The sequence below is a fragment of the Cenococcum geophilum genome (genome assembly GCF_001692895.1).
Source record: "Cenococcum geophilum 1.58 unplaced genomic scaffold K441scaffold_3, whole genome shotgun sequence".
Lineage (NCBI taxonomy): Eukaryota > Fungi > Ascomycota > Dothideomycetes > Gloniales > Gloniaceae > Cenococcum > Cenococcum geophilum.
The window spans coordinates 3187129-3211943 of record NW_027137561.1 but is presented as its reverse complement, the minus strand read 5'-3'; the positions used below and the strand labels follow the sequence as shown (position 1 = coordinate 3211943).

The window sequence follows — 24815 nt, the reverse complement described above, 5'->3', positions numbered from 1 at the left end:
TCTATAGCTTCTTATCGTGATTAAACCACCACGATGGGCTGCAAACGTTCTTCCAATGATGCAGACCTTGTTCAACCTAGAGTCGAATTATACATTAAATTTAAGCTTTATTACTATAATATTGGGTTNTAATTAATTGATNAAATCTANGGCTTAGTTTTGCCAAGACTTNATTTAATCTAGAGCCTCTGGTTGGCTCAGGAAAAGGAGCACCTTTCGTAACGGCGCATGGGATAGCTAATTCTATAAAATATAACCGCATTAATACTCCTACTTGTCGCGAGCTATCGGCATTTAAGTAAAATACCGCATACGCTAAGTGCGGGCGTAGGTGTGAGCGCTGGCTATACCTGCTGAGGGAGTTCACAGGCGTTAAGTAAAGGTAGCAGCACCTAAATTAGCTCGCGCAGTGCCTTTTAGGCCCCTGCGCAATCCAATTAATTAACTTAGAAGTAGGTAGGTAGTATTATAGTAGTAAGAATAGTGGTGAGAATAATGAGGTGCTAAACTGAACGGGAATAATCTAAGCCTGTTTAGGTAGGGGGTATATGCGTATTATTTAGGGGTGTATGATTATCACCAACCTTCAGATATTCAGATATTTAGACATTTGGACATTAGACATTTGGACATTTGGACATTTGGATTTGTGGAGTTTCTCAATCAGCCTTACGTGGATGCTACGAATCTTCCAGAAGCACACTAAGGCGAAGCTAAGTCGGCACATGGGTGATATGAGAGGTTGTGGGGGCTTGGACACGTTTCCCCAGATTTCGCTCTCCGCTTTGAAAAAGGCGATTCGCTCTCCGCCTGGTCTGTGCGCCAGCGAGAGGTGTGCGCAACCCCATCGAAGCGTGCTTTTTTTTGCTACTCGCCATGTGCGCCCTGCACACCCTGCCGCCCACCATGCCCATAGCTCTCCCATCCTCGCTCGTATTCACTTTCCTTGTGTTCTAGGCCACCGACATTTCCTGACCCGAATTTCCTTCGCCGCTTGCCTACTTTCGTCCTGGCCTTGTATCTATTTGAAGATTAGTATATATTTGTCTACCCACGCTATGTCTTCTTATGCACTGCTCCCTAAGGATATGATTTTTCAATTACACTAGTATGTCGACCAGCCCAACCTCTTCCCCGGTCTTGCCCCCAGAGAAGCTGCAGACCTCCGGGACGAGCACATCGAGCAATAACCTCAAAAATGGCGACTCTACCAACTTGGACTTCTCCCTAGCGCATCCTCCGCCTAAGAAATGGTGGCATCTAAAGAGAAAGACCCTAGGCGGTAGGCAAAAGTAGTAAGTAACCAGATGTGTCCCAATGCTTCATGGAATGGAGTGTCACCATCAAGTCTATTCTACCTTTTGTACATTTGTTACGTAGGTGGCTGACGTCTGTGCTTATCAAGTGATTGGTGGTTTGCATCCACAGCTACACCGTCAGTTTCAGTCCTCTAATTCCTCAAGCAGTTAGATCTAAGTTGAGTTTTGATGTAGGCTTCTTGCAGCTACACTCGGCCCACTCGCAAATGTCCTCTCCATCGCCGCACTTGTTACATATTGGAGAGAGACCATATATATTGATGGGCAATTCGTTGGTGATTTTGATGGAGTACCTTTTCGTGACCCACGATGGTAAGACCATACTATCCATACCATTCTGGAATTCGAGTATTACGCTGCCTACTCTGAGACTTTCTAATAACACTCCCTTAAGTTTTTATTATCAAGGTAAACTTGTTCTGACAAGTCACAGGTGCTATTGGCTTAACGCTGCCTCTCTCATTCTTGCCTTCGTCGGTAATTTCTTCCTTTTAATGAATTTCACTCAGCGCGTACGATACATCATTGCCTTGCCCATGACAATTTTCTTGTGGTATGCCGCCACAGGTCTTGTAAGTACATTCATTCTTAATTCCAGACTTTATCATCCTATGAACTTGTTGATTTCACGGCCTCGCCTGCTGAAGTCAAGTCTTCGGGATCCTTGAAGGTTCATGATAATTTACATCTTGTCAGCTTCGTCAATCACATTTAGAGCGGCACCCTCAAAACCCAATGGCTCACAAAACTCTGCCAAGCCACATGTTCTTGGATTTGCGTATGCTGATATGAAGACAGCTCATTGGCATCATTGCTTGTATGCATATATATGCTCCTCCGGTTCGACCCTACGAAACCTACACCCAAGGTTTTTGGTATGCCATTATAGCGGCTTGTTTGTACCTTGTTTGCTCTATGATTTTAATGGTCAACATGCTTGGATATTTCTTGGGTCATTACCCGGACACTTTTACGTTGACTGACGCTCAGCGAACTTTGATTCTCCAAACTATGCTGTTCTTCATCTGGTTAGCTGGTGGAGGAGGACTGTTTTCTCGGATAGAGACCGATCACGGGCAGTCAGGTTGGGCTTTTGTTGATGCTGTAAGTCAGCCCTGGAGCCAAAAAGGGATTAGACGACTGATATCTCATAGCTGTATTTCTGCGACGTCACAATTCTCACCGTTGGTTTTGGCGACCTACATCCCACCAATGATCTTGGCAGGGGCTTGGTGTTCCCTTACGCGGTCGGCGGCATCATCATGTTGGGTCTCGTCATTTCCAGTTTACAGAAGTTCATGGCCCAACTCGGCGAAGAAAACATTGTGCAAAAACATGTCGAACACGTACGATCACGAACCATCGACCGAACAGTGCGGAACTCAATCGACCTGCGCCGTCAGCAAGGAGGGCTGCTTTCACGTTTCTCAGTCGCTCGGCCTATAAGTGCTCCCATACGACCGCGTCCCATCCGAAGCACAGTGGGCCATCAGCTCCGCAAAGTCACATCTCTGAACCCGACCTCTCGCAGCCGCAAACCCAAACTCATCCTCCTCCGCGAAGAAAAGGACCGCTTCGAAGCCATGCGCGCCATCCAACGCTCCACCTCGCAATTCAAGCGATGGTGGGCCCTCTTTGTCTCCCTCACCTCCTTCAGCATTCTCTGGTGCATCGGCGCCATCGTATTCTGGCAAGCCGAAAAAGGATCTCAAAACATGACCTACTTCCAAGCGCTCTACTTCTGCTACGTGTCCCTCCTGACAATCGGCTACGGCGACCTATCCCCGAAATCCAACGCGGGCCGCTGCTTCTTCGTCGTGTGGTCCCTCGTCGCCGTGCCCACCATGGCCATCCTCATCTCCGACATGGGCGACACCATCATCTCCAACTTCAAGCGCGGCACCTTCACCCTCGCCGACTTCACCGTCCTGCCCAAAGAGGGCGTCTGGCGCAACTACCTCGACCGCCACCCATGGCTGCTCGACTGGCTGCAGGCCCGCCTCGCCGCCCGCGCCGCCAAGCGCCGCCTCAAGCGCGGCTTCCCCACGGGGCCGGACCCCGAGTCGCCTGACAGCCCCGCCAACGACACCGACGAGGAGGACGCGGAGGACGCCGGCCCGCGCAATATCGACACCCTGGCTGCAGAGGCCGAAGCCGACGCCGCGGGCCGCGTGCCCGACGACGCGGAGCTCTCGCACCGGCTGGCGCTGGCGATCCGCCGCGTCGCTAGTGATCTGAAGCTCGAGGCTATGAAGCAGTATTCCTACGAGGAGTGGGTCGAGTTCACGCGGCTGATCCGGTTCACGCGGAAGAGTGGGCCTGAGGTGGTGGTTGAAGAGGAGGAGGAGGGGCTCGTGGAGTGGGACTGGATTGGGAAGGATAGTCCGATGATGGCGAGGCAGAGCGAGCCGGAGTTTGTGCTGGATAGGCTGTGTGAGAGTTTGGCGAGGTATGTGCGGAGGGGGAGGACGGGGAGGGACGGGTGTAAGGGACTGGGGAGGGAGGGGGGTGGGGAGGAGAGTGATGAAAGGAGTAAGGCAGAGGGCAAGGGGGAGAAAGGGGAGGTTTTGGTTTCGGGGGGTAACGGCAATGGTAGTGGTGGTGGGAAGGGGGATGAGAAGGCGGGGTTGGAGCGGGCGGGGATGGGGCCGAAGCCTACGCTGTCGGCGCCGAATTGGAAAGAGGGTTGAGTTGGTGGTATAGGATGGCTGGGTTAAGTTTGGGTTTGCATTTGGAATGAGAGCATTTGGATGTGTAGATGGCTCGCTTGATAATGCCTACGCGGCTGGATAGGCTATTATGGTCAATGGTATATCAGTCTCATTAGCCATGTTTTTTTTGGTATCACAGGGCGCTCTTACTTTTGGTTAGGCTGCATCTAGCGCTGAGGACACTTAAGAAGCCTGGCCCACGTCTAGGATTAAGTGTGGAGGTTGCTGAACATTTTTTAAGTCTCAGTTGAGTAGCCATGAGCGAGACTTCGACTCGGTCGCAACTGGGGAAGCCTAAAGTGCGTAACCATGTGTATAGGCCCTGAAGCTAGCCTTTTGGGGATCGAATATTCGACTTGTGAAATCATCCGCTAGGGTAGACATGTCGTGCCACAAGACGGTTAAAAATTGGATGAAAAGAAAAAGGTGAAAGAAAATCCTGCCTTTCAAATTGACCTCCCGAACAAGTCGGTCTCCTCTAAATCCCTCAAGAGAAACCAAGTCTCTGGATGGTGGAGTGAATTGTTCTCACTCTGCAAGGGCGATTTGCATATCGGCCCAACAAAGGCCCCAAAATCCCGCAGTGCCCCCTATTTTCTCCCTTTCACTGATACCTTCTGAGATTTCTTCATCACTGGAGTCATCTTGCTTGCGGCACAATCTAACATGCGGAGCCTCTCCAAAGACAAGCCTGATTCTACGCTCAATTTCTCTAGCCAAGAAAGAGCCAAACTCAGATAGTTTTTCTTCTTCTAGTGATCCAGGGGGTTCAAAAATTCTGGGGTTATTGGATATAATTCCATCTCTGAGGTGACCTATCATTGATAACTAGTTTTTAACAAGTCTCTTTTACCTACATGCTAAGCTCCAGCAAGACTTCCATGAACTTCACAAAGGCTGAATCGGTCCACTTACTGATAATGGCGTTAATTTTGATCCTCCCAGAGACCATGCAGACGCATTCTTCAAAGCTCAATATATCCTGAGTGGCACTATCTTCGACATAGCTCTCATCGATTAGTAGGATTTCTGGAGCTCTTACGGCATCAATTAAATCCAGCCATCTCTCCGCTACTCGAGTAAAGTTTACGTCGCTTGCATCGCTCGGGCTCATCTTCGTTGCTTGCTGTCCCTTCTGCCATGGCTGATGATCGATATAGCGTAGTTTAATAAACCATATTCGCTTCCAGACATGCAGAATGCTCGGATCCTAACCTTAAGCTTTCGGCCCTAAACGGTTTACACGGCCTTCTTGCGAGAACGGGATCCCACTTGGCTGCAGACAATCAGTGTGTCCAATAGTTAGCGGACAGCGAGCTTTGAGGCCTTACAGCTGACTGACTGCAGCCAAGTGGATCGCTCGCTGTCCGCTGCGTCAAAATGTAACGTGTCCCGCTCCACGTTGCCATACGGCCAAAAAGATAGACAGTGCTCGCGAATCTATCGCGACTATTGCGGGACCTAATATATGTACTCTTACACAAAATCAGGTACGCTAACTGTTACGCTATCAGCCTACTATCCGAATTAGGCAATTTATGTAAAGTTGTCAATCGTAGGTCCGTGCGCAGTTCAAGAATGAGAAGTCTGTCTATTGAATGTGGCTCTAGAGCCTCCTCTATAAATACATGAAGGTGACTGAGTCGGTGACAGAGTCAAGGGGTCGGTGACCGAGTCAAGGGGTCGTCCGATTCAGGTCGACAAAAGTTCGTGATATTTTATTACAGATTTTTAGTGGTACTCCTATACATATAAATATTAGCGTTACCTAATTAAAAGTTAACCTTAATTTACCTAATATAGTCTTTAAATATAACTAAAATTATCCTTTACGCCTACGGAGACTTAAAAAAGTAGATATTAAAGTTAGTAATAATATCTATGGTAAGAACAGGAAAGTAGTAGTTAGGGCTCCGGAGGCTTTATTCCTATATTAGATTTAATTAAATATACGGAGGTGTTACGGCTCGTACAAATGCCTCTAAACCAAAGCTTATAGAATGCTGTATTACAAAGATACTAAGCTAAAGAGAAGGAAAAGGGGTCGCCAGGACCGATGTAAACAAATATATAGGGTAAGCCGCCAAGGCGCTAGCTTTAGCGGGCTAATCGCAGGTCGGCAGAATATGGCAGAATTTGGCAGGTAACGTGCGATAGCGCCATTACATCACCCCCCTCTTTAAAAGAAAGCCTACCCTTAGGCTTAGTTAGAAATAGGGTAGTACTAGGCTTATAAATATAGGATTATAAAATATAAGATAAGGAGATAAAGGGGATATAAGTACGTCCAGACTAAGTATAAAGGGCAATTATAGGCTAAGTGGAAGCACTAGGCTAGAAAGAGTAGCTGCTAAAAGTCTTAGCACGGATCTAACTAATTAGATAACTTTAACCGGCGGTTAAAGTTCCTAGATATCTGAAATTTTACGGTACTGGTAGAAAACGGTAGAATATAGCAGAATTTGGCAGATAGCTGTATTAGGGCTTTAGGGCGTTTTTATCCCTATATTCTTCTAGTAACTTATTATCTTTATTATACTAGCATTCTATCTATTTATCTAGGTACTTTAGGGGTCTAGGCGTATTAGGGTATTAGTTATAGAATTCTTTAAGCTTCTAGGGGTAGCCTATAAAGTTCTATATAGGGTACTAGGTTAGGTTAAAATCGTAGCCCTTCCATTAAATATAGTATTTTAGCGTTCCCCGTACTATCTTATAGGCCAGTATTTTATTAACCTCCTATTTATTATCACCGTTTACTTAAACTAGTAGGGGAGGCTTATTCTTTTATTTAGGTAATAGGTTGTTTATAGCTTTCCGTAACTTATCTAGTAAAAAGATAGGGTAAACCCTAATTAAATCTAGGAGCTTTATCTTATATAAGTTGCCTATTTTCTTAAGAACCTTATACGGCCCTGCTATCTAGTAGTCTAGCTTATAGCTAGGTTATTTAGTCTTTTAATTCCTTATTATAACCTAGACTATATTACTAAGGGCAAAATCGGGCTCTTAACAGTGTTTATTCACCTACTATTCTATTAACCTCTAAGCTTTTTCTAAGTTCTCGCGGGCTACCGTTCAGGCTTCCTCCAATTATTTAGCGTACTATTAGGCCTTAGTATAGGATAGCTTCTCTTATACAGTCTAGGGTTCTTTTAGCCTTTTCTAGTTAAAGCTTATATAGGGTAAGTATCCCATTTCTAGCTAAATTAGGGCAAACCCTATAGAGTTATAGGGTAGGGTTACTTGCGCGTAGTCTATTAAGGGTAATAGTTTAAACCAGTTATCCTAGAAATAGTTAATAAAGGGCCTAAGCCTCTAGTCTAGGTACTAATTTATAATCTCTATCTAACCGTCTGTCTAGGGGTAATAAGCTATAAAAAGCTTTAGCTTAATACCTAGGATCCAGGTAAACTTATTCTAAAAGGCCGATATAAACTATAGCCTATAATTAGACATAATAGTATCTAGTAGTTTATAGATTTAGTAGATATAATAGACAAATAGCTAGGCTGCCTCTTTAGTATCAATGTTCTTATAATAGGGAATTAAAAACAGGCGTTTACTAAAGCGGTTAACTATAACTATAACTATATCGTATCCGCTACGGTCCCTAGGTAGTTTATAGAAGTCTATAAAGATATACTGCTAAGGGCGCTTTAGTATTAGGAGTGGCTTAAGTAGTCCTAGGGTCTTATCCCGTAGGATAATAGCTCTCTAGCAGTCTTCGCAGTTCCGTATATATTAATTAATATCCACAACTATTTTCAGCTAGTAGTAGCGGCAATTAATAATTTTACAGGTCTTATTCTTACTAGGGTATGCCGTAAAGACTTAGCAATAAACTTCGCGGATTAGTTTAGTCCGTAGATTGTTAATATTAGGGACTATAAGCCGCTTTTAGTATAGGAGTAATCCTTCCTCTATCTTAAAATCGGGGTCTTCTTTTACGGCTTATTCACAGAGGGCCCTTAAGGCATTAGCCGTACGGTTTATAGTTAGGAGGCGGTTAATTAGCCCTATTAGCTTATCTAAGGACTCCTTTATTAGTACTAGCTTATTTTACTAGAAGTCTAGCTCCTTAAGAATTTATAGGTTAAGCTATTCCGGATAAAGAAGGGCGCGCGTCTAATATTAGGTCTTTAGCTTATCCTAGGGTCCTATATCTTATTCTCTTTAGGTTGGGGCATTAGCCTTAGAGTTTTACTTACTAGAACGATATATAATCGTAAAGAAGAATTAGGAGAGTATTTTAGCCTACTAGGCTTATTATTTAGTAAGCTACTTTATAGTTATAAAGTACTCTAGGGCTTTATAATCTATATATATCTTAATCCGGGAGTTTATACCTTTAAGCTCTACGCACTATTAAAAGAGTAATTAAATAATAGCTAGTATTTCTTTATTATATACTTTATAGTTATACTTAGCTAGGTCTATTATCTTTAAGAAGAAAGCTATAGGGTACTATTCGCTGTCTAAATATAACTATAATAGGATTCCCGCTATAACCCTATTAGAGGCGTCCGTTTCTAGCATTAATTTAAGGTCTAGGTTATAGTAATAAAGGATTAGGGAAGAGATAAGCCGATTCTTTATCTCTTTAAAGGCTTCTATATAGCTATTATTAAAGATAAAAAGTATATCCTTTCTGGTTAGTTATATAAGAGGTTTTACTACAATTCTATAGTTACGGATAAACCGGCGGTAGAAGTTATAAAAACTAAAAAAGGACTAGATTCCTTTTACTATATAAGGGGGCTTCTAGTTACAGATTGCCTCTACCTTTTTAGGGTCGACCTTAATTCCTTTTATAGTCACAATAAACCCGAGGTATTTTATACGTTTTATCCCAAACTCGCATTTCTTAATATTAACTTATAGGCCCGCGTTCCGTAGTCTCTCTAGGACCTTCTTAATATAAACTTAATACTTAAGTTCGTCGTCTAAGTATATAAGAATGTCGTCTAGGTATACCGTACAGAATTCGTTAAGGTAATTAAAAAGAATGTTATTTATATACCTTTGGTACGTAGCCAAACCGTTTATTAGTCTAAAAGGAAGAACTTTATATTTATAGGAACTATAATAGGTATAGAATGTTGTTAAATCTTTAGATATAGGGCTTATCCTAATTTAGTAGAAAGCTTAACGGATATTAAGTTTGGTAAAGATCTTTACCTAGCTTAGACGTATAAGGGTCTCGTTAATTAAAGGAATAGAATACCGGTCCTTTTAAGTAATAGCGTTTAGCTTTTAATAGTTAATATAAAAACGAAGGCCTCTATTAGGCTTTTTTATAAATAGAATAGGGGAAGTAAAAGGGGCTTAACTTAGCTTAATAAACCCTTTATCTAGGTTGTTAATTAAGTACTACTTTATTACTTTTAGCTTATCTATTAATTAATAGTAGAGGGGGCTATAGCCTAGCAAGTTATTGGCTTCTAATTAAATCTTATAATTATACGTCCGGTAGGGGGGTAACTTATTTAAGGCCGCCTTTAAGAATATATCCTTATAGTCTGTATAAATAGTAGAAAGAAGGCATTTAACTAGTTCCTCGTCGGTTTCCTTAGCTGGCCCTTCCTCTCTATTATTAATAATTCGGTTAATCTTATATAGGCTTATTATAAAGACCTTATTATCCTTCTAGTATATATTAAAGTGGAACACTATAGCGCTAATTACGGTAATATTTATAGTGGGGGGGTTGCCTAATAATAGGGGTGTATATAACTTTAGGGATTTCTAGGGTACTAGCGTTATTATTACTCCTTTTAGCTCCTATTACATCTTTTAGAGGTTATCCCTTATATTCTATTAATACGTTCTTTTCCATACCAGTTAGATCTATACGATTTAGACATTATCTATATTACTATCTATCCCACTTCTATATGTAAAGTCCTTTTTAAATATAGCGTTTTGGGAGAGTATCTTTATCGGTATAAAGTTTTTTCTAACTTCGCGGTAGGTATTTTCTTAGGTAAAGGCTAGGTTATAGGCCCAGATATCCTACTAGTAAGTAGGGTTAGCCCTTACGGCTAGTGTCTTATAGTTAGTTTAGATCTTTTTAATAAAGGAGGGTAACCTTAGTCTATCCTCCGGCTAAATAAACCGTCTTTATTATATGTTTAACCAAATATTAAAATAGGACATCTATTTTCGTCTAAGGATTATATTGTAGGACCCTAGGTCTAGGATGCAAAAGGGGATACTATATTAGCATTGTCTGTTAAGAGCGATATATAACTTTAAGACGTGGGTAACGGGCTAACCGGCTTAGCCGTTATAGCCTTTTACCTAAATAGGCTTCTCTAGTCGGATAGCTTTTATATTTAGAAACTTGGCAATATTATTTACATAAGCAGTATTTATAAAGGCGAAGCTATTTACTCTAGTGTTAATAAGGGCGGTTATATTAACTCTATATCCATTTTAAGATACTATATATAGAACCGTAAAATGCTTTCCACCTATTAACTAACTAAGATTAATCTCTTTAAGATTAATAGGGTACCCTAGGGGGGAGTCTTTCCCTAGGGTTCTTCTTTTCCTAACTTATTAGACGTTTCTCCTTCCTCTATTTCCTTAATATCGCCTATATCCTTTAGCTCCAGGCAGGATAAGGTAAAGTAACCCTACTTATTATAGTTATAATACATAGCCAAGGTAGGGTTGATTAGAGTATTATAGTAAATACTAGTTAATAGCGTAATACGTAACTAGTTAGGCGAGGCTTACTAGTATATAGTTATAACCGCCTTTAGTATAGGAGTAGTCGTAACTTATCTTCCTGCTCTAGCTTCTATAGGTATAGCTAACGAGTTTTAATCATTATAGGGTCGCTTCTGCTAATTTAGGTGGGCGTTAATCCGCTTTAGTTTTAAGTCTAATAATAGGTAATAAGCTACGAGTCTTTTATAGGTTGGTAGATTATCTAAGGTTACAGCAATCTTTTCTTATAGCCGGATTATTAGCTTATTATATAGGTCTAATTAGTAGTTCTTAAGGGGAACCTAGCCTTCTCCTATAAGGTATAGAAATTAAGTCTAGAATTTAATAAAGGGTTAGTTTGGTTTTATTATTAGGCGATTATAGTTATAATAGGCATCCCGTACTTTATTCGGGTTAATATAAATAGCTGCTAGGTACCGTATTATCTTATTAATAGATATAAATTAGATAGGGGAGTCGTCTTTAAACTTAGCTTAAAGGTGCCATTAGGCGTCCCCAGTGGTTTAACTAAAGAGGTAAAGTATTTTAGCTTCTTTAGAAAGGAAATAGTTATAGTTAACACGGAGCTTTCCTTATACTTAAATCCTCCAATTCTTAAAGGTAGGGTCTATACCGTTAAATAGTAGTAGGGGGTTAAAGAGCTTAACGGACTTTAATTACTTTATTATTATATCCGTACTCCCTAGTATATCGCATTTAGTGGAGTAAATAGGTTGGCTAGGGCTTTGAAAATAGGAAGCTAGGCTATTTTATAGGGCCGTAAGGCTTTCTAGGATCTCTTATAGGGTCTTTTATATATTTCTTACTTTAAGATAATTAGCTTCCTAGCTAGCTATAAGGGCGCGAATCTACTCGCGTACGTCTATGACGTTATTATTATCTTTAATTTCTAATCCTAATTAAATCTTAGGTTCCTCTTAGGTAGAGGCAGCTCTCTTAAATAAGCTTACTTTAGGTACTATTGTTAGCTTTCTAAGGTTTATTAGTATTATACGCTTTAGTTTTAATTCCGGGGGTATAGGTCTAGTCCTATTTAGCTTATAAGGTGGGATATTATTTAGGCCTTCCCAGGCAATATAGAGTTGTTTTAGTGTCTAAGTATAGCGCGTTAATGCGTCGTTACAGACAAAGTTTCTTTAGGGTAGGATATTATTAAGGCCTTCCCAGGCAAGGTAGGGTAAGCTTAGTATAATATTACGGCTTATATAAATGCCTCTAAACTAAAGCTTATAGAATACTGTATTACAAAGATACTAAGCTAAAGAGAAGAAAAAGGGGTTACTAGGACCGATATAAATAAATATATAGGGTAAGCCGCTAAGGCGCTAGCTTTGGCGGGCCAATCGCAGGTCGGCAGAATATGGCAGAATTTGGCAGGTAACGTGCGATAGCGCCGTTACAGGAGGTGCGTTTCAAAAGTCTTTGCCAGCCCTGCCTAGGTTGAGCCTAAAGAGCCCGCATATAGCCGAAAATTGGGCGCATTCTAAGCCGGTTCTGGGGGACCTTAGGCGCCATTGGGCGGCTTCTAGCCCGTTGCCCTACCAACCTTAAGGCAGCCACCGCCCATAAGACCGCCTAATAAGGGGCGGCGAAGACTTTTAAAACGCACCTCCGTAAAGCTCTATTAAATATATCTTACTAAGCTAGCTTATAGCTAATAAGATTAATATTTAAGCTTATTAACTAGAGTATAACTAAAGCTCTATTAGAGTTAATATAGTTAATTAAACTACTTAATAAATGTAAGGGGTATTTTATCCCTTACTCGGGTGTATCGCCTAAGGGCCGCTTAGGGGTAGCTAAGGCCTAGCCGAAGGCTAGGATTGGCACCTCCTTATAAGCACCTCGGGCTTGCAGCCCTTTCCCTCCTTATCGGTTCGTCTCCGTACGAAGCTATTGCTATACTCTTTACCATATCGTCCTCTTCTATCGACTCTCCTATAACTTATGCTTGGCTTACTTACTCCCTATCGTACACCTAGGCAATATGCCTTATAATAAAAGGCTTTTAATTAACTACTATTTCTAATATTAATCTATTTTAATCGGCTCTCGGATATAGAATTATCTTAATCGCCTAATTTAGTATTATTGTTAATTGGAAGAGTGGAGAAGGCTTACGCGGTATTAAAGGATTAAATAAACGCGTAGACAAAATAATAAGGAAAAAGTTAAAGAAGTTATTACGGCTTAAACAAATTGTAAGGGATCTTTTATCCCTTACTTGGGGAGAGCTTTATCTAGTAAGTATTACGGCTTAAATAAATACCTCTAAATCGAAGCTTAAACAAATGCTGTATTACGGGGATACTAAGCTAAGGAGGAGGAAAAGGGGTCGCTAGGACCGATGTAAACAAATATACAGGCCAGTCGCCAAGGCGCTAGTAGTAAGCGAGCCAATCGTAGAGTTGGCAGAATTTGGCAGGTAACGCGCCCAAGCGCCGTCATAGTAGGAAGAAGTCTTTAATTAGCTTTAGCGCTATACTACTAGAGTTAATTAGAGCTTCCTTGTAGGTATAGTTAACTAAATAAAAGAAGTGTATAAAGCTCTGGCTAAGACACTATCTTATATAGTAGATCGCAAACGATAATTAGCTACGACAAAGCCTTGTAAGGCATATTGCCCAGGTGTACGGTAGGGAGCAGGCAAGCCGAGCATGAGTTATAGGAGAGTCGATGGAAGAGGACGATATGGTAATGAGGGTAGGCAATAGCCTAAGTACAGAGACGAACCGATGAGGAGGACAGGAGGGCTGCAAGCCCGAGGAGCTTATAAGGAGGTGCCAAGGGCTAGCCTTGGCAGCCCCTAAGAGCTCCCGGGCGTGCACCCGAGTAAGGGTCAAAATAACCCTTACAAGCCTCTTATTTAACCAATTAATTAATATATTCTTTAAGGATTTTTTTTTTAGCTCTTAAGCTTCTAAACTTAAAGCTCTCCCTATTTTTACTTAAGGCTAGAGTCCTTTTCTTTAATAGTAATACCGTAGAAGTAAAGAAGATGTAGCCGTATATTAGTGGTAGCTATATTACGCTAAAGGACGCACAGGGAGTAGTATTAATATCGCTTTCCTATACTGTTTACCAGCGGCTCTTTATTAGTAGGCTTTCGCCTAAGCTTCTACATATTTATAGCCCGAAGCTTGCGTCTTTTTATAGGTGGTAAGGCATAGGGTGGTAAGCAGTAAGGTGGCGAGTCATAAGGTGGTAGGCATCAAAGAGAGTAGTAAGACGGTGGTAAGGAAATCCGATTTAGGTCAATAATAGCCTCTGTTAAGGTAGCCCTAAGTTGATCTGTATCAAAGCCTTGTGACATTTTAAGGCTATCATAATTCTAGAAAGGATCTTCTGCACTAAGTGCAGCTCGAAATGATTAGCATCTGAAAGCTTAAACTCCGCTCAGCAAAGCACGTTCTGTGCGTTGGATATGGCCGATGCCGAGATTCCCGCAACCTGTCTAGCTGCCATGAGCAACTCGACCATGGAAGCCACGACACTCAATCGATCCATATTGGCGGTGACACACGAAAAGGCGGGTAGAAAAGAAAGGTACAAAGAGCCGTAGGTGAAAAAGGTGACAGTGTTGCTTCGGTTCTCAATCTTGGGGGCCATGCAGGGCATAGGCAGTCCCCACACTCACAGGTAGGCATAGCACTCCCTATTTCCTATGCTTGCATTCGCTAGTTCTAATCTTTAATATTTCAACAGAGGAAGGATATAACTTCTATAATACACATCCATACCATAGAATCCTGCAAAGTGGCAACTCCGACCTTTGATCCATTCTAACAAATAGCATTACCGGCTGTGATTGGCTCTATGGGCGGAGGCACCATTGAGACAAAATGGGAAGAGAAAAAGCGTAATTACTAAAACGCTTGCCCGGGGATTGCAACTTCCAGCCTACCCAATCAGCCACTTCGGCACGCACATGTATATCGCATATTTCGCCCTTACCATGCACCTGCTTCTCATCGTCTCCAATTCTGGCGGTAGTAGACTGTCGACCCTGGACCTGCACTCATCCCAATCCTTAACATAAGTCTTCCCATATTCAGAGAGCTCATAGACTTGTGGCCCGTCGAGAGAGAGGAAGTAGAGTTCCTGAGCCTTCTGTAACTTGTCTTTCAACTCTTTCCTTTTCAGGTCGCAACAAACAGCGGCGTCAATGACTACATCGCGGTCAATAGCTAACTTTGCAGCCAGGACGTCCGGTCCCGGAATGAATATCGTCTCAAAAAGGTCGAAGGCTGGCCATCAGGGGTGTAGCGAAGCGGGAGAAGGAGTATCATTGTTTTGACGACAAGGCTAGGAACTTGGAGAGTGTCTGCCGGTCGTCTGACGTGCACGTGCAGGTATTCAAGCCAGAGCACACGAGTCTTCATCGAAAAAGAATCTTTCCTGCGACTGTTCCCTTTTTCAATATGCAGCAGAACCTTTCTGAGGCGAATCCAGTGGGTCCAATCTGATCGGGGTAGGTTCTCGATTGGCGTGAGCTGGTAATCCACGCTGAGGGAAAAGGTGATGAGCCTGCGAAGTCGATCCGTAACCAGGTCACTTGATGACTCATCTAGGACATTGTGATATCTCTGGAGATCGATCGTGGTATATGGAGGAGGTTTTTCCTTTCCGTCCTGTGGAGGTAGTTGTGCCGGTAGTGCTGAGGGTGGCGGAGCTTGGGAGTAGTCATCTGGCTGCGAGATATCGTTGTAGAAGCTGGTTTGCACGGACGGAGGCATGTTGGTCATAGTGGAAGTCCTTAATTTTGACTTGGCTTATGTTGAGTGTGAGTTGGTATCAAGAGGGTTGCGGTGGGAGAAGGTAGAGGTTCGTGGCCTCGCTTGTTAAGTTGGAAAATGTTGCGTTGGGTAAAGAGTCCCAATTAGAATTCGTTTCCAGCAAAGTCAAATTCACGAGTTGTTCGATTTCATTCTGAAGCCTTTCGAAGGCTCATCCGAAATGCGTCTGTGGTAACAACGGCTGAGTGGATTGCACTTCACTCAGGGCAGGCTAAAAGGTTGGGTTCGTCTTGGTTTCACCTGGACTTTCCAGGTTACTCGTCATCGGCACCGCGTAGCGGTGCAAACCTTCGCCGATGCTGGCCTAGGTCCGAGACTGGGTTCACGCTCAGCAAGTGTAGCAGAAGATTAAGACTGACAAACTCACCGGGGACCTACTAGCCTTGCCACCGTACGTCTACGGGTCTACGACCAGGAGCCCACCTAGATCAACCATCATTAGCAATGACATCAGATGGATAGCCTTACGAAGCTAATTAGGGTTGAACAAACCCCAGGAGACCCGTTAGACGTCTGGCGGCTTCAGGCTCCGGACCCCTCTTCTGGCTGAGGCTGAGCGGCCTCCGCCAACTCCAGCCCGCCATGCGACCCCTGTCTATCCCTCCTCTTCCTCCGCTCCCATTTCTTCTTCAGAGCCCCAATCTTCCACGCCACTTTCATCCGCAGGATCTCCCAAACCGTGGATATGAAAATCCAACACAAAATTGCTGCTTTCGCAGCACGACCATCCGCAATATGTGTAGCGATAACGCTACCAACGATGCCTAGGAAAAGGGTCCCAAGGGACCCTGGGTAGTCTTTGTAGGGGAGGGGGCACTCGGCGGCGGTGATGGCAGTGGTGATGACGACGGCGGTGACAGTGGTGGTGACGGTGGTGATGGCGGTGATGGCGGGAGTGGTGGCAGAGGAAGTTGGCAAATGCATGATTCAAAAGTGAGTTGGAATTAAAGAGTGCTTTGAAGTGCTTTGAAGAATCGTGAGGAGTCTGATTGTAATTCAGGAGAGAGAGCGCGGCCACCTGGGAATAAATATCATTTCTCTCTCCTAGTCGTACCTTCCCTGGGTTTCAAGCCTTGACGACAACTTCCCCTGCTTTGGAATGTGGGACAGGAAGCTGGACCTGAGACTTCCTGATTGGGCACAGAACTTACCTCTACTCTTTCCACTACTCTTTCCACTGTTACCTGCATCTAGGCAAATATCTGGAAAGTGTGCCACGATTCCCGCACATGCGGAAAGAACTTGCATGCTGATTTTCACACTCGGTCACAGGGCCCCTTCTTCGGCTACCGAACGTGAAGTCATTGACGTAGTTGGCGCGATCGCTTCTGTGAACAATTCTTAAAAGACGCTTCTCAGTGAGTACCAAGTTTACAGGGAAATTTGCATATACAGCCGACTTCAAACTGCGAAGGGGGGGTGCATCTTGTTGCTTAGTACCTATCCAAGGAAAATAAAGTCACCAGATGTAAGCAGATGCTAGAAATTCGTTTAAACTGCTTTGTAAAGGACTGTACTTGACGCGGAAGGATACAAAGGTCTTCAGGTGTTGTTGGTGGCTCTCATCTTGTCTTACTCCTTATTTACTGGATTCGGCCACAGGTTCTTTCCGTGGCCACTAAATCATCCCCCAAATCTTGACATCTTCCCCACCCTTCGCTTCCGCGCCATCAGGTGCTGCCTTACCTTTCCCCAAGATGATCTCGTCAACCGTGTCAAAACCTAGCTTCTGATGAAGAAGGTGTGAATAGGCTGTCGTAGCTTCGAGCCACACAGGGAGCCGATCACGCGCAGCTTGTGCCTGGATATGCCGGATAAGAGCTGATGACAATCCTGGAAAGTTTTAGTAGTGTCAGGGTTAGCCGGGGGGAGTAACTAATATCGACCGGAAGGTGAGGACGTGGCTTACCTTTTCCGCGGTGCTCGTGCAGCGTCCTGACGAAGACATAGTAAAATCTTTTCCGGTTCTAAAGTGCTCTATACTTCACGGCATCTGTGAGACTCGTGTACTCTAACAGCATTCGCTGCGTAATTGCGTTAACTGACAAGACGACCTCGCCGAGCGCGCATAGAGCATGGATTTAAATCACGTGATATCAATTCGTGAACACTTAGAGATGCCGAGTACGAGATGGTGTACCTGCAGCACAACCTTTCAGTCCCAGATCCCACAAGACACTGAAAAATCCACTCTGCACCAACGTAAATGGATTATCGACGCGCCGCCCGGGATGCATCAACACCGCACAGCTCTGCCACCCGTCCGCCTTGTTAAAAGCCGCGCCATTAAGCCCACCGGCGGTTAGTAACGCATCGAAGAGGCTACGACGATATGAGAGCTGCTTGGACACCGGTAGCACGTTTAGAAGATATGTGATGACAGGGTTGGACGAGAAAGCTGTGCTGGGGAGTTCGGCGGCTTGTTGCGTGCGTTCTGGGAGCTGGGTTAGCGCAGGGCGGCCAACGGTGAGGAGTGAGATGGGACCTTTGCAGCTGGAGGTTATTTTAGTTTTGGATTCGGCCATCGCGTGTGCTGCGGGTAGAGCGTTGTTACATATTTGTTTAGGGTGTGGATGGGGATTCGTGAGTGGACATGCGCTGGAGTATTTTTGGAACCGAGGCGGCTGGGATGGGCCTGAGTTCTTGGCGGCTAAGAGTAAGCACCTATAAAACTTTAGCTAGGGTTTTTGTGTCAACTGGCAGGGATATTCTGATGTTTGATGAACTTAAGATGGTGAAGCGAGGGAAGAACCGTGATGGTATGTACGCAACGTTCTCGGAATTACTCTACGAGTCTAGAGAGACTGTTGATACGTTCTCACATCAGAAACGTCAATGGGTCAGTGCAGTCAGAAACTTGAAAAAGTGAAAAGGAATAAATAGGGGGAGGCAAGTTTTATTTTGATACACAATATTAACGAGTGTTGCTAGTCCCACCATTTCCGTTATTCTACGCTCCACGCAAGGAGCGTTTCTGCTTTCGAACAGGACCTTGTACCATTTAGTACTCATTCTCCTTCTTTCTCAGATCAAAGACCTTCAATGCCTCTTCAGCTGCCTTCACTCCGCTAAGAGCCATGGCTCCGAAAGTGGGGCCTTTTTCGGAACAGTTAGCAGAATGTTTAAGGAAGGAATGCTAGAAGAGAGTTGAATGAGACGCACCCATTCTATTGGCTCCATCCACCTCGCTCAGCTCCATGCCTCCTACGATCAATCCCGGCACAACTTCCCTGGTCCCTTTCACAATCGCGTCTTCGGCGGCGTTCATATCCAGGCCTCTCATCCCACCCAACTTTTGAATTTGCTGCATAGACACAAGGCGTTTAACGCTAAAAGCGCCGAAAGGGCCGTCATGACCCGTCGTACTAATGACAAGAGATGCATTAATGGTATTAGGATCCATGCATGATTGATCGTCATGATGCATGGAGACAAGAGTCCAGTTGGTCACAACGCCGGCAATGCGAACGCTGTCTGGGGCACCTGGAGTAGGGCGAGTGATGAGGTCTTCGACAGCAGTGGCATTGAAGAGTTTGATGTTAGGGAAAGAAAGAACTTTGGAAAGGAGGGTAGAAGTAAAGAGAGCCTAGAAGCAACCAATCAGTTCTATGGACGTAACGCGAGAGAAGATAAGCAGTAAGAGGGTCTCACAGCATGCTTGACAACCACAAAGTCCCCTTCATCTTCATACGGGACACCAAGATCTTTCAAAAAAGCATCCGCAGGCTTTCGCATCACCATGGCCGAGAAAAGCTGACCCCCAAGCCATGCGCCGCCTCCAGGAGATACAGACGCCTCAATGATAGCGATTTTCAAATCTGGGCGTTGTTTGCCAAGCATGTAGGCGGTACTCAGGCCACAGGATCCAGCTCCGACAATGGCGATGTCGGACTCGGCATAGGTGTCAAGATCCGCGAAATAGCGGCGGGTCATGGCGCGAGAAACCTGGGATTCGCGGATCGGAGCGAAGGAGAAATTGGACTCCCAATTGTTAGCCATGGCTTCCAAAGTTTTGTGCTCGATGCCGTGGCAATTGGCTTGAACCGGGAGATCTTTCTTCAAGTCGAGGTTATTGAAGGGGACTACGGTCTCGGTGAAGGTTGCGGCTGGTGGAGACATGTTTCGAAATTGTAATAAGGGGTACTATCCGTTGCCTAAAGGCCGTTAGAGTTGTTAAGGGGGAGGGAGATGAAGGGAAGGCATGATCCTTTCGCTGGTATTATCCAGATCAAGTTCATATAACCGTATAATCTCAGAACGAACCCAGTGCTTTCTGCTCCTCATCGAAACCGTGAAGAATAAAATGCACTTAGGAACGAACACCGGTTCATGCTCAATGTTTGACATTGAAAATACCTTGATTGTTTGAAGATAACGCCCGCGCTGAGGATATGGCTTCTTCCATGATGGTGAGCTGTACTTATGCGTCGTTCGTCTGCTATAGCATTGTCAGTGAAGGATACTCTATGATTATGGTATAGAACGCGACAAACGGTAAGCTAGAAATCTGATGAGGGTTTGAAGCTGTGATGAACAGAAGTTCTAACGGAAGCTGGGTTGCTTTCTTATAACATGAAGGTGGGGTAGCTTTCTTGTCGTTCTAACGTCACGCCTCTCAGGGCCCACTATTATGGCCTATGGTTATCGATAAGATCAGCCTCATAGAACCAAACGGATTAAGTTGGGATGCCCAATTGTTATTTTGCCAGTGCACGGATCACTTGCTGGTAGGACGCTACCGTTGCATGGGATAGCGAACGGATCTTATAAAAAGCCGCTGCACTTCTATACCTAAAGAAGACACTGTTTGATCAACAAGCACTTACAACAAGATGCAAAGAGACGGTGTATAATTTTAACCTATCAAATAGAAGAGATAACGATTCATTGGGCTTTGGTGTATGATGGTCGGGTATCTGCACGAAATTTGATAATCTTCTCTGCGCAGATTCCGACATACTAATCAACCAAATTTATCGCAGTTCCCATTCCGGCCAATTCTTTTGAAGGCAAGCAGGTAATTTTCTTCGCTGTGCTGAGGCTGAATCTTCCCGAGTTTCTACTTTAGGTTCCTTACAGCGCGAGTGCGCACTTCTCTCCGTCCAGTAACGCTTTCGCGCGTAGCAAGGCGGGTCATTTTTCAAAACACCGCCCTAGTCCACAAGCGGAACATTCTCTATCCCTTACTCGCCAGCGTCCATCTGGTAGATGGTCCGTGCGGAACACCGCCTACGGCAATTTGATCCTATTGATCTGATTGGCTAAATCCTTATCGATAACAGATGGACGCAACGTGGCGGGTTAAGGGATACGGCCGCAAGCCGGTGATGGCTACTAACGAAACGCGGACGCCTCTTTTAAGGAAAGCAATGAAATTCGCTGTATCCTATAGAATAGGAGAATCTATTCGCCCGATTAATTAGAAGATTGCTCCGGGCACCACGTGTACCAGGTTGAAACTCTGTGGCCGGCGGGTGACATTAAACGAGATCCTCGATCCTTCATGCTATATAAATAGTTGTAAAGAGATTCGAGTGTTTATATCTTCACAACAACACATCCATCCTCATTCTATAACACTCGTGCAACACTCAAACAGCGCCGAATAAAAAAGGATCCGCCCGGAAGCTACCCGAACAACAGCATGCCTCAGTCAAAAACGCTCCATGCCACAGATGCCACGGGCAAACAAGGAGGCGCCGTCATCCAAGCCATCTGTGCCTCTAATATGTCGAGCACCTTCAACATCGTCGCCGTTACGCGCTCAACGACTTCCAGAACGTCTTTTTAGTTGAAGGTGATCTTGACAAACCGGCCGCCATATTCAAGCAAACCGGCTCAGTTTGAGTGTCTTTAGTGTCCAAATTGGATCTTCCAGGTTCTGATAGGGAAGAGATCCAAGGCAGAGCCCTCGTCAATGCATCCATCGCGAATGGCGTTACCCGTCTAGCGACCGTGGCGGGCCTATCGATTCCCCCAACAACCCTACTACGGTGGGAAATTTTGTCGCGAAGTACAATGTATGTAGAGAAACATCTCGAAAAGGAAGCCGCTGCCAGCGCGCACGGCATGACTTGTATCATTCTCCGGCCAGTTACATTTTTTTGAAAACCAGACTCTCGACCGACATGGCCTAGGCTTCGCTCAGATGTGGGAGCAGATAGGCGACAAGAAATTACAATTGGCTAGTTTGCCGCTCAAGCGCTTTTTGCCCCAGGCAAGTTTCACAATGTGGCGTTATCACTTGCGGGGGACGAATTGACTCAACTAGAGGGAGTTGTTATTTACGAGGTTGTTGGGAAGGAGATGCCGGTTGCGCCGCGCTTTGTTGGCTCTGCGTTGAAGCTCTTTATGAAGGAAGCGCTTGGTACCATGTTTCAGTGGTTCAGAGATGTCGGGTATGGTGCGGACGTTGAGGAGTTGTCGTAAAATGAATCCTCAGATGCAAGACTACCGAACATGGCTGAAGGAAAATAGCAGCTTTGTGAAGAAACGAGAGTATGAATGCGCAGCTTGCGTATCAAGACGCCGGTATATTAGCTACGTAGACATTTGACTTCTTATTTATGAAGCCTGCATTCTCCTATATTTTGATATCACGTCTCCTCATTTTGACTTTGATATCTCCATCCGTTGGCATCACACCGGCGCCGGAGAAGGTATTCCTGATAGTTGGGAAGCAATTCCTACTCTTTCCCTGCTCGTCCACGAATCCTACCACTTCGAATTCAAATGCTAGCAGCAGCATCGCAACACTCCCAAGAACCTCCTGCTTAGCAAACACTCTTCCAGGGCATATACTTTTCCCTCCGCCAAATGGATAGAACTTGCCAGTCGTTCCGTCGAGAGTGAAAACGGTCTTCCCGGTCTCCGGATGCTTCCTCAGAAACCTCTCAGCGCAAAACACGTCGCTCGGCGGGTCCAACCAACGCGCCTCGTCCAGATGGCCAAGCGAGGAAGGTGCTACGATAATCCCGCTCTTCTTGAAAAACGCTTGTTTCTTTTCATCGTCCAGCGGCAATACTAGGTCATCCTTTAACTCTCTCGTGACCCAGACATCCACATATAACCTCAAAATTTCATGGAACACGCTCTGCAACAGCGGCAGGGAGACCAGCGTCGAGATATCGACCGTCCCATCTTTGCGTTTCGCTGTTTTTACCTCTTCCATTACTCTCCTAAGTAAAGTTTTGTCCCCTTCCGGATTGAGAATGTGCATCAACATCCACCCTGCAGCAGGTATTGCATTGCTACTCAGCCCGAAAATGAAGCCCAGATCTAGGCCTGCCCTTCCCCTGAGACTTAGCCCCCTCGCCTCAAAATACTGCTGCTTCGCCCTGTTCGCCCTGCTCCCAAATAGCGGGTCCCACCCAACCCCGCCATTCGGATCCGGTATACCCTTTGTCTTGTCTCGCAGCATCACATGCCACTTCTCCATCCCATCCAGAAGCCTCGCGCGTGCCTGATACGATTTCGGCATGAACCAGCTCGGCAAGCCATACAGCATATTCATGAACCCGCGATCGAACTCCCAAAAGTCCTCCGCAAATCCCTCCACCATCTCCAGCACCGCCCGTCCCATAAACGCCTCCGTGGACGCGCGGAACATGGTCGTCGCCAGCCACGCACACAGCCCAACGCCCTGCTCGCTGCACGGCTCCGCGGCCACCAGCTCAGCCAGCACGCGTGTAAACTCGGCCGTCAGCTCGTTGACCCGCTCGCTGCGCAGCAGGAACTCGTGGTTCATCTTCTCCAGCTGCTGAATCGGCGTCAACCCTGTCGCCGCGTCGGCCGGCTCGCCGAACCCGTGGTACAGCCGCACATCGCGCCGCGCGACTCCGAGGCACTTCCGCGCAATGTCGACGTTGAGGCTGTCGCGTGTGGGGCCGCGCGCCTTGAGCAGAGCTTGCACGGTGTGTGGCGAGTAGATGAAGTGCGTCGGGCGGCCACCGAGGAGGAGCGTGCAGGCGCCTGTGGCACGCGGGTGCCAGCGGAAGAGCTGCTTCCAGAAGACGCCGGGTGGGGAGGCGAGTAAGGAGTATGCGTTGCCTATAAAGGGGATGGTGTAGGGGATCTGAGGGGGTGGGGCCGCTTTTGTGGGGCGGGTGGGAGCTGAGGTATAGTACCTAAGGCTGAGACGATAGCGGAGGGTTGTGTATAGGTGTGTAGCTGATAAGACGATGCCGATAAAGAGGAAGGGTATGAAGAGAACAAAAAGCGGCAGCGGGAGACCAGATATGGTGGGAAAAGGGAGTGCGAGGAGTGCCATATTGCTGAGGCCTGCGATTGTTGCCGGAAGGAAAAGTCAACAATCTTTGAAGATAGCTCGTGGAAATGGTGGTACAGACGCATAGGGTCGAGGTGATTCAGGCAATTTGAGGTGTTTAAGATGCGGCGCTCGGTCATCAACCTGAAACAGTTAGAACTTAAGCCACAGTGAGCTGAAACTTCAAATACTAAAGGCTCTGCCAGAAGCTCTGCACGAAGCCCTACCAGAGGCTTTGCTAGAGGCTCTCCGTACAAAGCTCCCCCAAAGCTCCGCGTAGAGCTTTATAGAAGACGATATAGTAGACGTCATAGCAGATACAGAGCTCTGTGCAGAGCTTTGGTAGAGCTCCATGTGAAGCTTTAGTAGAGCTCTATGCGGAGTCATAGTAGAGCTCCGTGCGGAGCTTTAAGGGAGCCTCGAGCCTCGTGCAGAGCTTCTGGCAGAGCTTTAGTAGAGCTCCATGCAGAGCCTTCATTAATTTTGGCGCGTGCTATATTTAACCGTGAGTCTACTAACCTATAATAGCTCTAGCCTAAACTAGACTATATTAAATTTCCCCAGCTACCAATCCTTACCAGGGGCTTCGCACGGGGCTCCGCACGGAGCTCTACCAAAGGCTCTGCCAGAAGCTCTACCAGAGGCTCTCTACGAAGGCCGCCGGTTTTGCAAACCAGCCAATTTTTTAAGCGAGTATTTTGCGTATTCTGCCCGCGATAACAAATCAATAGCAATTGCGCCTTGAATTTAACTATCGCAAAACTCTATAGAATAACCAATCTGCTTCTTCTCTATCGCATAATACTTTAATTAAGAATTTTGGGTGTTGGGTTGAAATTGCATACGAATTCCAAAAGGTAGAGATTTTGGTTTTAGCAGATGGACGGTTTTCAAAACCGTCGGCCTTCGTACGAAGCTCCGAAGGAAGCTCCGCCAAGACTCCGTATAGAGCTCTAGCGAAGCTCTGCATCTACCATAACGTCTA

The 24815-nt window shown here is 45.3% G+C and overlaps 8 protein-coding genes across 8 annotated transcripts; 1 reads left to right on the top strand and 7 right to left on the bottom strand.

The window, feature by feature from the left end:
* Positions 1-883: 883 nt before the first annotated feature.
* On the top strand, positions 884-4227 carry K441DRAFT_601891 (voltage-gated potassium channel). Its single transcript, XM_067645243.1, has 6 exons — positions 884-1295; positions 1406-1435; positions 1494-1631; positions 1753-1891; positions 2118-2423; positions 2474-4227. The coding sequence occupies exons 1-6, from the start codon at positions 1111-1113 to the stop codon at positions 4007-4009; spliced, it is 2334 nt and encodes a 777-aa protein (XP_067509377.1). The 5' UTR covers positions 884-1110; the 3' UTR covers positions 4010-4227.
* Positions 4228-4558: 331 nt separating this feature from the next.
* Positions 4559-5144, bottom strand: K441DRAFT_673384 (uncharacterized protein; the record flags this gene model as incomplete). The annotated part of the gene is made up of 2 exons (XM_067650642.1): positions 4559-4845; positions 4946-5144. The coding sequence occupies 2 exons, from the start codon at positions 5142-5144 to the stop codon at positions 4559-4561; spliced, it is 486 nt and encodes a 161-aa protein (XP_067509376.1).
* A 9524-nt stretch (positions 5145-14668) lies between these two features.
* On the bottom strand, positions 14669-15760 carry K441DRAFT_692644 (uncharacterized protein; the record flags this gene model as incomplete). The annotated part of the gene is made up of 2 exons (XM_067652585.1): positions 15141-15760; positions 14669-15015 (listed from the first exon to the last, which is right to left on the bottom strand). Exons 1-2 carry the CDS (start codon positions 15511-15513, stop codon positions 14669-14671), a joined length of 720 nt encoding a protein of 239 aa, XP_067509375.1. The 5' UTR covers positions 15514-15760.
* Positions 15761-15931: 171 nt separating this feature from the next.
* K441DRAFT_162480 (uncharacterized protein) lies at positions 15932-16500 on the bottom strand. The gene is made up of 2 exons (XM_067640262.1): positions 16057-16500; positions 15932-15987 (listed from the first exon to the last, which is right to left on the bottom strand). The coding sequence occupies exon 1, from the start codon at positions 16486-16488 to the stop codon at positions 16087-16089; it is 402 nt and encodes a 133-aa protein (XP_067509374.1). The 5' UTR covers positions 16489-16500; the 3' UTR covers positions 15932-15987; positions 16057-16086.
* A 548-nt stretch (positions 16501-17048) lies between these two features.
* Positions 17049-18250, bottom strand: K441DRAFT_702644 (uncharacterized protein). Its single transcript, XM_067653417.1, has 5 exons — positions 18050-18250; positions 17705-17998; positions 17548-17605; positions 17474-17499; positions 17049-17397 (listed from the first exon to the last, which is right to left on the bottom strand). The coding sequence occupies exons 1-5, from the start codon at positions 18087-18089 to the stop codon at positions 17183-17185; spliced, it is 633 nt and encodes a 210-aa protein (XP_067509373.1). The 5' UTR covers positions 18090-18250; the 3' UTR covers positions 17049-17182.
* Positions 18251-18445: 195 nt separating this feature from the next.
* Positions 18446-19994, bottom strand: K441DRAFT_702643 (Thi4-domain-containing protein). Its single transcript, XM_067653416.1, has 3 exons — positions 19216-19994; positions 18727-19150; positions 18446-18660 (listed from the first exon to the last, which is right to left on the bottom strand). Exons 1-3 carry the CDS (start codon positions 19681-19683, stop codon positions 18566-18568), a joined length of 987 nt encoding a protein of 328 aa, XP_067509372.1. The 5' UTR covers positions 19684-19994; the 3' UTR covers positions 18446-18565.
* Positions 19995-20940: 946 nt separating this feature from the next.
* K441DRAFT_725346 (uncharacterized protein) lies at positions 20941-22133 on the bottom strand. Its single transcript, XM_067654124.1, has one exon. It carries the CDS (start codon positions 21645-21647, stop codon positions 21321-21323), a length of 327 nt encoding a protein of 108 aa, XP_067509371.1. The 5' UTR covers positions 21648-22133; the 3' UTR covers positions 20941-21320.
* A 14-nt stretch (positions 22134-22147) lies between these two features.
* On the bottom strand, positions 22148-23833 carry K441DRAFT_537441 (cytochrome P450; the record flags this gene model as incomplete). The annotated part of the gene is made up of 1 exon (XM_067642482.1): positions 22148-23833. The coding sequence occupies one exon, from the start codon at positions 23831-23833 to the stop codon at positions 22148-22150; it is 1686 nt and encodes a 561-aa protein (XP_067509370.1).
* Between the last annotated feature and the right edge of the window lie 982 nt (positions 23834-24815).

Excerpts from the sequence above, each read along its gene's own strand:
- K441DRAFT_601891 (XM_067645243.1), top strand. The coding sequence starts at position 1,111 with ATGTCGACCAGCCCAACCTCTTCCCCGGTCTTGCCCCCAGAGAAGCTG. Across the intron at positions 1,296-1,405 it reads CTAGGCGGTAGGCAAAAGTA|TGATTGGTGGTTTGCATCCA; the intron begins GTAAGTAACCAG and ends GTGCTTATCAAG. Across the intron at positions 1,436-1,493 it reads TTTGCATCCACAGCTACACC|GCTTCTTGCAGCTACACTCG; the intron begins GTCAGTTTCAGT and ends GTTTTGATGTAG.
- K441DRAFT_162480 (XM_067640262.1), bottom strand. The coding sequence starts at position 16,488 with ATGCATTTGCCAACTTCCTCTGCCACCACTCCCGCCATCACCGCCATC.
- K441DRAFT_702644 (XM_067653417.1), bottom strand. The coding sequence starts at position 18,089 with ATGGCCGAATCCAAAACTAAAATAACCTCCAGCTGCAAAG. Across the intron at positions 17,500-17,547 it reads AGTCTCACAGATGCCGTGAA|GACGCTGCACGAGCACCGCG; the intron begins GTATAGAGCACT and ends TGTCTTCGTCAG. Across the intron at positions 17,398-17,473 it reads GCACGAGCACCGCGGAAAAG|GATTGTCATCAGCTCTTATC; the intron begins GTAAGCCACGTC and ends AAAACTTTCCAG.
- K441DRAFT_702643 (XM_067653416.1), bottom strand. The coding sequence starts at position 19,683 with ATGTCTCCACCAGCCGCAACCTTCACCGAGACCGTAGTCCCCTTCAAT. Across the intron at positions 19,151-19,215 it reads TTGTGGTTGTCAAGCATGCT|GCTCTCTTTACTTCTACCCT; the intron begins GTGAGACCCTCT and ends GGTTGCTTCTAG. Across the intron at positions 18,661-18,726 it reads GGATGGAGCCAATAGAATGG|GCCCCACTTTCGGAGCCATG; the intron begins GTGCGTCTCATT and ends GTTCCGAAAAAG.
- K441DRAFT_725346 (XM_067654124.1), bottom strand. The coding sequence starts at position 21,647 with ATGATACAAGTCATGCCGTGCGCGCTGGCAGCGGCTTCCTTTTCGAGA.